This window comes from Nerophis lumbriciformis, linkage group LG11, assembly GCF_033978685.3.
Source record: "Nerophis lumbriciformis linkage group LG11, RoL_Nlum_v2.1, whole genome shotgun sequence".
Taxonomy (NCBI): domain Eukaryota; kingdom Metazoa; phylum Chordata; class Actinopteri; order Syngnathiformes; family Syngnathidae; genus Nerophis; species Nerophis lumbriciformis.
This window is the reverse complement of record NC_084558.2, coordinates 23,988,555-24,000,403: the sequence shown is the minus strand read 5'-3', so window position 1 is coordinate 24,000,403 and position 11,849 is coordinate 23,988,555. Positions and strand designations below refer to the sequence as shown.

General features: G+C 39.7%; 1 protein-coding gene across 3 annotated transcripts in view; it reads left to right on the top strand.

Moving 5' to 3' along the window:
- The first annotated feature begins 700 nt into the window (after nt 1-700).
- Nucleotides 701-11,849, top strand: part of tmem94 (transmembrane protein 94) — a 120,143-nt gene continuing 108,994 nt past the window's right edge. For all 3 annotated transcript variants that reach the window (XM_061967040.2, XM_061967039.2, XM_061967042.2), the window contains exons 1-3: nt 701-854; nt 3,730-4,105; nt 4,570-4,689. In XM_061967040.2, the coding sequence (XP_061823024.2) occupies nt 4,082-4,105; nt 4,570-4,689 (144 nt within the window). In that variant the 5' untranslated portion in view covers nt 701-854; nt 3,730-4,081. The remainder of the gene's footprint in view (nt 855-3,729; nt 4,106-4,569; nt 4,690-11,849) is intronic.

The window sequence follows — 11,849 nt, the reverse complement described above, 5'->3', positions numbered from 1 at the left end:
TCTATTCTCTGTCACTATTTTTCTAACCATGCTGAACACCTTCTCTGATGACGCATTCTGCTTCATCTCCTTGTTGTGTGCGCAGTTGTGCACTGCACTCTCTAAAAGCCCTAGATGTTATTGTCACATATGCATGTACAGTAGATGGCAGTATTGTCCTGTTTAAGAGTGTCACAACATTGCTGTTTACGGCAGACAAACTGCTCTACGGTAGACGAAAACGTGACTGTTGTTGTGTGTTGTTACCGCGCTGGGAGGACGTTAATGAAACTGCCAAACAATAAACCCACATAAGAAACCAAGAACTCACCCTCGATCATTCTACAGTTATAACGTGATTGGGCAGGCACGCTGTTTATATTGTGGGAAAGCGGACGTGAAAACAGGCTGTCGACACGTCATTCAGATCCGCATGAATTTCGGCAGATTTTCAAAAGAAAATTTGTCCCGGGAGGTTTTCGGTAGAGGCGCTGAATTTCGGGAGTCTCCTGGAAAATCCGGGAGGGTTGGCAAGTATGCCTGCTACAATATAACGATTATTATTAATATATTCATGCCTGTGTATTTTTCCCTATATAATAATAGTTATGACTATTATCATTCTTATTATTTGTGTTATTATTTTTTTTATCTTAGTATTATAAGCAAAGTTAGTATTACTTGTAGCAGTGTCACGCAGTGCATACTCCGAAACAGTAGGTGGCGATACCCAACAGTCATGGCTGCAACCACTCAGTAAGGTAAAAGAAGAAGAAATACACAACATGGCGCACACCCTTGCAGGTTGGCTTCGACGTCTGTGATTGACAGCATATTTTAATATCATCTTCAGAGACATCTGTAAATGAAGAACGGTAAGTTTATCTGAGAGTGGTGGCTTTGTATTAAGTGTTTTCACTGACGTCACAATTCGGGACAGAAACTGTAGGTCGCTACTATATAGAGGACAGCACTGCCCACCGTCAATAGAGCAATGATTAACACGTCTAAAGACTGGGACAAGTCTGTGTTGAAGGATGCCAAAACTACACCAACATCTATACGGCTGTACAGGGATAGATTTGAGCCTAAAGAGAAGGAATGTAATGCCGGCAAAATGACGCTATTATAGGCGATTATCTGGATTTACTAGCAACATCGGATTGTTGACCCCGGAAGCACCAGGTAATTATTTGTCGGTCGTGTTATGCCCTAGTGTGTGAATGTTGTCTGTCTATCTGTGTTGGCCCTGCGATGAGGTTGCGACTTGTCCAGGGTGTACCCTGCCTTCCGCCCGAATGCCGCTGAGATAGGCTCCAGCACCACCCGCGCCCTGAGGGACAAGCGGTAGGAAATGGATGGATGGATGTTATGACAAATAAAAGTAGTGCACTCACAGCAGTAAAACCATTCGCTTATTAAAATAAGTATGGGATAATACTGTATATATACAGTATTATCCCATACTTATTTTTAATTATAATTGTGAATTACCTAGGGGTGTAACGGTATGTGTATTTGTATTGAACCTAGGGCTGGGCGATATGGCCTTTTTTTAATATCTCGATGTTTTTAGGCCATACACGATATATATCTCGATATTTTTGCCTTAGCCTTGAATGAACACTTGATACATATAATCACAGCAGTATGATGATTCTATGTGTCTATATTAAAACATTCTTGTTCATACTGCATTAATATATGCTCATTTTAAACGTTCATGCAGAGAGGGAAATCACAACTAAGTCAATTTAGCAAAACTGTATTTATTAAACTGTTATTAGGCACAAACATTCATGTCATTTCCAAAACAGAAAGTGCAAGATTGTCAGAGACATTTTAAAACAAGCTATAAGTGCACTTTTTTGCAGGATGACACACAAGATATTTCAATAAGTGTCACATAAAAATGAGCTGCATATCAAATAGTATATGTCCTACGGTGTTGATGTGGAAATAGTTGTTTTGTCATTTAGTTGGTGTGGCACCGAATGGAGATGTTGACATGAAAAGACATATTCCCGCTTGAAGCCAAACCACCGTCAGACAATGGATCCCGTGCTGTTTTTCTTGAAAATCAATTCTTCCTTCATTTGTTACCAGATTCGCACCTTCTTTCTTTCGTATTACCACTCGCACCGCACCGCTAGCTGTTAGCATCACAGCTAACGTTACCATGTCGCTATCTGTCTGCTCCGCGGGAGCATGTGACGTTGCTTACGTGACAGTATGTGACATATGTAAGAAGGTGCGCTTGTTTTTTATGTCTCTGTGAGAAGGAGAGACAGGAAAGAGTGAGACACGCATGCAGTTTAATGCCCCGCAGCTAAAAACAACTGTGTGAGAACATATACTCGAATATCGCGATATAGTCATTTTCTATGTCGCACAGAGACAAACCCGCGATATATCGATATATCGCCCAGCCCTAATTGAACCGTTTCGGTACGGGGGTTTCAGTTCGGTTCGGAGGTGTACCGAACAAGTTTCCACACGAACATATTAAGTAGCCGCCTCCGCTTCCTTCTGCCTCTGTCTCTGTCAGTACTCTACACAGCACCCAGCATTGTCCCACCCACACAACCATCTGATTTGTTACAAACAAAGCGGTAACAGCCAATCAGCAGTGTGTATTCAGAGCGCATGTAGTCGATGCTTAGCGCTTAGCAGGTAAGCATCAGGCAGCGGACTCTCCCCAAATTATAATAAGCACCTCCCAGTCAACTATTAGTAACATCACTATGAGCCTGTTGACCTTCTAGAAATATAAAAGGCAGTTCAGCTTGCTCGCAGTCCTGGCTTGAGGTGAAGGCTAATTCGCTTTTAGCGTAACGTTAGCTCATTTTGCGGTATGTGCGTATTTGTGTGTGTGCGTGTGTGTGTGTTACGGACAGCAAAGCCCTGTCTGTCTGTTATTTCACTTTACCTTTTTCTGTGTTGATTGAGCTGTGTTGAAGCAGCAAAAAAGGACATTGTGTTAAATGAAGAGTTTCTGTCTCTGATAGTTCATATAATAATGTAACTGCATCATAAAGCCTACATGAACTCCATGGTGTTCAGGGATGAATAGTCTCTCCTATTGCTATTGTACCATTTTTTCAGCTATACTGGTAGTTACATTAATCATTAGAAATGCAGCAGCCTAGTTTTGAATGGCAGGGTCCCTGCTATCACATGTTGATAAAAATATAACATTTACATAATAAAAATCAACTACAGGTTTCCCAAATGCTGTAATAAATTAAGCATGATGAGTTGACTTGAAAGTGTTTAATGTTGCACTTTTTATATGTAGAAGAAAAGTTTTGTCATTGTATTTAATCTGAGCAACAACTTGAGGCAGTTTAATGTTGATAAACATGGGCAGAATTATTATAGTGTTCCCAATGTTAAAAGGATAAAGCCATTGTTTACAAATTTGGTAAATAAATAACCAAAAAATTTATATTTTGTTGTTTTCTTACTGTACTGAAAATTAACCGAACCGTGACCTCTAAACCGAGGTACGTACCGAACCGAAATTTTTGTGTACCGTTACACCCCTAGAATTACCTGATTTCACTACATTTCTTGGATATAATTTATTGTACGGTCTAACAACCATTATGGAGAAAGAGATTGATTGATTCCCGTAGAACCTGTTAATGTGGCCATCATCTTTATTTAATGTTTACTTTAATTACACAGCATGTTGACTTGGCAGTCCATTTAAAAAGTTTGTTTTATTGTTGTGTAATTTTTCCACAGACTTTTCTGCTTATAATAAGCAGAACATCCAGATGCAGCACAGGAGCAACAACTAAGCAAGCCAAAAAAAACTGAATCACAGTTCTGCAGCCTTCTTTCTACTGGCCAGTGCAGGTTTGGGTGTGCCTCATGTCACACTGGCAAAGGAGACAGGACAGGGCTTGTCGCTCGGTGGAGCACCAAGGCTGAACCACCTCAGAATGAGTCAAGCGTCCACACTGTGAAGGCTGACGGGTCCAGAGTCCTTATAAAAGCCTCAAGTGTGCAGTGATCATATTTGTACCTCACAACACGGACAGAAATCTGTCTGGTGGATTTGGCTAGTTGAGGAACATGTGGTGTGGCTTCTGTTATGGAGTCAAAGGATAAAAAGCTGGTGAGTTTAGTTGCTCAGTTAAACATTTGCATGTGCTCTTAACTTTTTAAGCTCTGAACCAATTCAGTTTGGTTTGAGATAACCTATATATATAAATCTTACCGAAATGAGTAGCTCTCTGCCAATTTGATTTTGTAAAAATAGCTCTCACAATAATTTTTTTTTAGAGGCATCCAAAACTGTAACCTTACGTACAAATGCATTAACCTTATAATTTGATGCTCTTGCATTGTTTAACTCAAGTATCCAAGATTGTAACAACATATATGTCAGAAAATAGGACAATCATATCATATGTCCCCTTTAAGGACAAATTACCCAGGGAGACATTGGGAACTCACATACAGGAGTATTCATTGTTCCTTGGGATACAAACTGTTAGTGTAATACATTACATCTATGTTGTAGTAAAAACCTAAATTGTGATGAATTCCTTTTTTTTTAAAGTATGTATCATTTTGTAGGAGGAAGAGCCTGTTACTTTGGGCTTGTTGACTCACCAGGCTTTGAGAAGACTCAAGGATCAGCTCAGCGATCTATTGGACCAATACCAGAAAACTACATGCAGGCAGACATCTGCTCAGGTGAACACGCATAGTAAATTTGTTGATCTTCCAAAGATTTATTAATCTTAAAGAAAATGGAAAAAGGCGCTGATACCCACATTCGGTCAAGCTGGTTGTTCTCCTTTATTTGTCATGTGACAAGGCAAACACACAAACTTCCTGAGCATTTCTAGGACCACATGAGATGTACAAAAACCTGAGATCATAACAAGTTTCATGGCTTATTAAAAAAAAATCTAATTACAGCAATATTTTTGATACACATTTACATAATTTACAATACAAATAATAAAAAGTACAGAGTAACAATAAAAACACCACAGTTTAAATAGATGTATTAACAGCTCATATGCAAATCAAAATTAAGTTTGGAAGATTCCGGGTGAGGAACATCGACATGACATGACAACATGACGTCATTTAAAAAAAATGATAGTTTTATATCAGTAGGGATGATACTCAAAACCGATTTTCCCGGTTGTTCGATAAGAAAAGAACCGAGTCCTCGGACTCAAATCCCTTTTTGAGAACCGGTACCCGTAATCGAGACCACTATAGTAAAAAAAAAAAAGAGTTGGTTCTTTAATCGAATCCCTGGGAACGAATCCCGTCCCGACCAGAAATGCCCCATGGGACATCACAAGAAATGACGTCACGTAGCTCAGTCATTAGGCGCAGATAGCGAAAGCAGGAAAAAAATGTACCGGAAAAAGCGCTCCAAGGTGTAATAAAGTTCAAAACAAAAGGTATAATCCAATGACTAACTTTACTGAGAGATTCGAGCAGGGTACAAACACATGACGAACACTTTTACGACCAACCGGAAACATAGCAACCAGGCTAGCAACGCACCTCCTTTACGGCAGCTTGTAAACAAAACAAAATCACACTGTATATGTGTTGTCTGTCTAATTATAAATAATGCAGACAAGGCATGTTGGCTGAGTTCTTGATGTTTACTTTCACAGCGTGCTCATAACCTCATTCTTAGCTGCCGGGTGGCGACATGCAACAACACTTTTCGGGGCTAACGCGCATGCTCGTTATTATATTCCCTAACTAATAACATCACATCTTTCCACCTATAAAGAAATAATGTTAACTCAATATTGTATGTCTTTTTTTAGCTTTAACTTTTCATTTTTTAGTATTGTAACCACATTTGCAAACAACTTTTCTCTTCATAGAATTTTATTTCAATAAAGAAATAAAGTGCAAAAATGTCAAAGCATCATAACAAACATCCATCCATCCATCCATCTTCTTCCGCTTATCCGAGGTCGGGTCGCGGGGGCAGCAGCCTAAGCAGGGAAGCCCAGACTTCCCTCTCCCCCAGCCACTTCGTCCAGCTCCTCCCGGGGGATCCCGAGGCGTTCCCAGGCCAGCCAGGAGACATAGTCTTCCCAACGTGTCCTGGGTCTTCCCCGTGGCCTCCTACCAGTCGGACGTGCCCTAAACACCTCCCGAGGGAGGCGATCGGGTGGCATCCTGACCAGATGCCCGAACCACCTCATCTGGCTCCTCTCGATGTGGAGGAGCAGCGACTTTACTTTGAGCTCCCCCCGGATGACAGAGCTTCTCACCCTATCTCTAAGGGAGAGCCCTGCCACCCGGCGGAGGAAACTCATTTCGGCCGCTTGTACCCGTGATCTTGTCCTTTCGGTCATAACCCAAAGCTCATGACCATAGGTGAGGATGGGAACGTAGATCGACCGGTAAATTGAGAGCTTTGCCTTCCGGCTCAGCTCCTTCTTCACCACAACGGATCGATACAGCGTCCGCATTACTGAAGATGCCGCACCGATCCGCCTGTCGATCTCACGATCCACTCTTCCCTCACTCGTGAACAAGACTCCAAGGTACTTGAACTCCTCCACTTGGGGCAGGGTCTCCTCCCCAACCCGGAGATGGCACTCCACCCTTTTCCGGGCGAGAACCATGGACTCGGACTTGGAGGTGCTGATTCTCATCCCAGTCGCTTCACACTCGGCTGCGAACCGATCCAGCGAGAGCTGAAGATCCTGGCCAGATGAAGCCATCAGGACCACATCATCTGCAAAAAGCAGAGACCTAATCCTGCAGCCACCAAACCGGATCCCCTCAACGCCTTGACTGCGCCTAGAAATTCTGTCCATAAAAGTTATGAACAGAATCGGTGACAAAGGGCAGCCTTGGCGGAGTCCAACCCTAACTGGAAACGTGTCCGACTTACTGCCGGCAATGCGGACCAAGCTCTGCCACTGATCATACAGGGAGCGGACCGCCAAAATCAGACAGTCCAATACCCCATACTCTCTGAGCACTCCCCACAGGACTTCCCGAGGGACACGGTCGAATGCCTTCTCCAAGTCCACAAAGCACATGTAGACTGGTTGGGCAAACTCCCATGCACCCTCAAGGACCCTGCCGAGAGTATAGAGTTATAGAGTATAGAGAGAGTATAGAGCATAACAAACAGTTATGTCAAATAGCAACAGAAGTGCACTTTTTGGAGAGCTGTATTATTTTCAGTTTTGTGCCCAAGGGACTGATTTTATTTAACACCATATTATTATTTATACACCTATAGTGATCACAGAGACAGGTTGTTTTTGTGTTACTGTATATATTTGTTTTTCTGAAAAGTCCCACTTAATATACTTTGGGTAACAACAGTCAATATTTATTTATTTTATTGTATTTTTTTTAGAGGGGTAACAGTCAATATTTATTTATTTATTAGATTTTATTTTTTTCTTATATAATAAAAGTGAGCTATTGTTAAACCAAATATTGTGTGTTTTTTTCCATATACAACAACCATCTGGACTCGATAAGAGAATCTATAAAGAATCGGTTCGATAAGAGGATTCGATAATAGGCTCGAACTCGATAATTTCTTATCAAACATCATCCCTATATATCAGTAATAAATGGGAGCATGTCTTTGGCTATGCAGTTAACCACACTTTCTGTGAGCGCAGACATTTTGCCAGGTCAGTGTTAACAAAACAGTTTACACTGACCTGGCTTGGTCGCCAACCGCAAAGTGTTTGCAAAATGTTTGCACATTTGGCAAACTGGTTTCTCTGTGTTGATAGGCTCATCTTGTTCCAAAGGTTCAAACTGAAGTATTCCCACATTTGTGTGATGGCATTTGGTTTTGTGATCGTTTTGTCCATGTTAGCTGCTACATGCTAAATATTTGCACTGTGTGATGCTAGCGGGCCAGCAGCCCCGCGTCGCTGGACAAAGAATCAAAGACAGTTAATGAGGACAAGATCATTCACCCCCTTCTTTTCATTCCACTATGGCACAAACGCGCGTTGCAGTTAAAAGCACTGAAAAGCGTGAAATTGAAGCATGCACATGGTGAAATATCGACGCTGGACAACTTACCAACTTAATTTTCATTTATTGTCGGTTAATTGACTTATTGAATTTTGACATGGCAGGAAAGACATGGCTGTTCCCGGCCCCCCTATATACTACAGTCACTGTAAGAACAGGTGGTTGTCAGACTCGATTGATGTGTACTTATCTTGGACTTGAAGCACTACGTGGTTAGGTATACTGTAACTTTTGAGAGTATATGTGTGGCACGGTTTATATGGCACAGTCACTTTGGCTCCGAGAGGTGTATGTTACTTGGCTATGTGTTTGTCCTATATGTAACTTCAGCTATTTGCACTATTCTTGGTTAACATATTCATATCAACCCATTTTTATATTTGTGCTGTTTTTGATTCTTTTTTTGTGATGTTATGGATTACTTTTATGTTGTTTTCACCATGCCAATGTTATCTGCACTCCCTCCATTTGATTAAATATAGGCTTTTAACAACTATTAACCTATCTCAAAATCTGAGACTGGAACTTAAAGGGGAACTGCACTTTTTTTTGGAATTTTGCCTATTGTTCACAATCATTATGAAAGACATGACGACAAATGAAATCCAATAAATAACCATTCAAAACCGCCAACAATACTCCATTTACATTTTGTGATTTGAATATTTACCAAGTATTAGTGATATTGTTATTATAAGCGCTAACGCAGACCAACTACTCATTGCGGCGCCGTGATTACTCTGTGTCCCTATGTTTACATCATCAAGTGGTCAGCTGTTTCCTCGCTTCCTTGCTCTGTGTAAGTTTATTGTAGATAATAAATCATGCATCTCACCTGAGCAGAAGACGTCTGAGTAGGGAATATATGAACATCCCAGCAGTCGGCATCCTAATGACAGCAGACGTTGCATAGTAAGTGATGTTTTGTTATGTTTGTTCGCTCTCATGAAGTCTGCAGTGAGTAATAATCAGTAATGAAGAAATAAAAATCGTGATGCGTTTTTGAAATTATTGCGCCACGTATCCTTAAAATGATCAAAATACGTAAATTTTAAATGTTATTACAAGGCCATGTCCACACGAACACGGACAGTTTCAAAAACGCATATTTGGGGTTAAAACGATCTCCACCCACACAAGTTTAGTTTCAAAACGGTCTATGTCTACACACAAATGCATACACCTGCTGTCATGCACATTTTGTCCAATCAGAAGCCTGAAAAAAGCAGCCACAGCTGACTTGTTGGCATTACACCTCTGTTATGTTTATTTTGATATACCGCATTTTTCGGAGTATAAGTCGCACCGGCCGAAAATGCATAATAAAGAAGGAAAACAACATATATAAGTCACATTTTTGGGGGGAAATTTATTTGATAAAACCCAACACCAAGAATAGACATTTGAAAGGCAATTTAAAACAAATAAAGAATAGTGAACAACAGGCTGAATAAGTGTACGTTTATATGACGCATAAATAACCAACTGAGAACGTGCCTGGTATGTTAACGTAACATATTATGGTAAGAGTCATTCAAATAACTATAACATATAGAACATGCTATACGTTTACCAAACAATCTGTCACTCCTATTCGCTAAATCCGATTAAATCTTATACGTCTAGTCTCTTACGTGAATGAGCTAAATAATATTATTTGATATTTTACAGTAATGTGTTAATAATTTCACACATAAGTCGCTCCTGAGTATAAGTCGCACCCCCGGCCAAACTATGGAAAAAAAAAACTGCGACTTATAGTCCGAAAAATACGGTACTAGACGTACACAATGACATGTACATTATCTTTTAAAACCAACCTGCTCATACACAGAGCCCTGGCAACATTATCTTTTTTTTCAATGTTTATAGCGCGCACGCACACCTGTGCTGCTGAAACCCAACACTGATAGAATTATAACATGTTTAGCAATATGATGATGTATTACATGTGCAGTGAAGTGTACATCCATCCATCCATCCATTTCCTACCGCTTGGCCCTTTTGGGTTCGGGGGGGTTATTATTTTTAAAATCAGCACGCACTAACGAGCCAAGGAAACCCTTTTGCATGTTTGAGTGCCTGTATAAAGCAGACGTGCGTGTGCCGCTGCAAAACTCTTGTGGAATTATAAAGCATTTAATCATCTATATAGTACATGTGCAATTAAGTGTATATTGTCTTTAACATCAGTACACACTACAAATAATTACTGTGCCATATCCAATAATTTTCTAGGTTGTATGATGTATTATTTATTGATTTTTAATAAATTACCTTTCGATCGGTATGTTTACTTTTGCTGAACTTTGTAAATTGTTCATATTATGAATATTTTGGACTATAAATTAGTTGTAGTTGCAGCAGCTACTTTATTTTCATTATTTTGAATTTTTTAAACGTATCTGAATTAATGTACCAAGTAGGGATGTAACGGTACACAAACATTTCGGTTCGGTACGTACCTCGGTTTAGAGGTCACGGTTCGGTTCATTTTCGGTACAGTAAAAAAACAACAAAATATACATTTTTGGGTTATTTATTTACCAAATTTGCAAAATCTTCCACCAAAAATATTTTTCTTAGTGGAATATTTGATGTGAAGTAATCGGAACCTTGGATAGGTCAATAATTCATAACAACATTGATTTTGATTCAATATTATGTTTTGAGCAATGACAGTTTGAAAGAAAAACAAACCAAACAGCTTTGTTTTATTAGTCAACATTGCAACTTTTTCTAAATTACATTTAACCTTTAAGCTTTTTTATTTCACTTTTGTTATGTTTTTGTTTATTTTAATAGTATTTTTAGAATGTGCCGTGGGCCTTTAAAACATTAGCTGTGGGCCGCAAATGGCCTTCGGGGCACACTTTTGACACCCCTGCTATCGATAATAAAAAATTAAATCTGATAAATCTATGGATAAAAAGCAGAGCCTGGCGACGCATGCACGTTTATCATAACTTTCTCGCTCTCTCTGTCTCTGCCCCTCCCTCACGAATGCTGCTGCGCGCACAATTTGTTTTGTTTTTAATCCCTTCTTAACCCTGAACGTACATTGAAAATACACGCAACCCTAACTCAAAATGCCGGACATTTGAGGCATTTAAGAAACTCCGCCCTGACAGCTCCGCTAAAGAGGACATGTCCGGTGAAAAGAGGACGTATGGTCAGTCTATCGTAGCCCGTTAGCTGCTAGCATGCCGTGTGTTGTGCCTCGGTGTGCATTGTTTACACAACGTGCGTTACGCTACTTAATATGTCCGTGTGGAAACTCGTTCCGTACACCTCTGAACCGAACCGGAACCCCCGTACCGAAACGGTTCACTACAAATAAACGTACCGTTACACCCCTAGTACCGAGTAATCCCTACGCCTGGATGTCACAAATTCTGTAAATGCTTTACCACTGTTTGTGTATTCTCCTTCTTTGTTGGGACATGTTTAATTTCGAAAACTCTAACAACAACAATAATAATGAGATTGTATGCACAACTTCATAGTATAGTTAATTTCTTATCTAGACTCATCAAAATATTAGATGTATTATTCTCCTAAGGTTTTTTTTTTAAGATTTGTTTATTAGATCCTATTTTATGCGATTACAGTATATGTACTTTATGTACTTACTTTGCTTTCTTTCATACACTAGTTTATAAGTTAAGATCTAGATTGGAGTGTGTTACATCAGAAATTATGTATTATTTTTAAGTACCTCTTAAGTTTAGTCAAGTAGTAACTAAATATTTATTTTCTCATGTGTGGTGTCATAATAAGTCAAACTATAATATTTACAGTATGCGTTGTTTTAAAGAAATATCGATTGACCTATGACTATAGTTTGA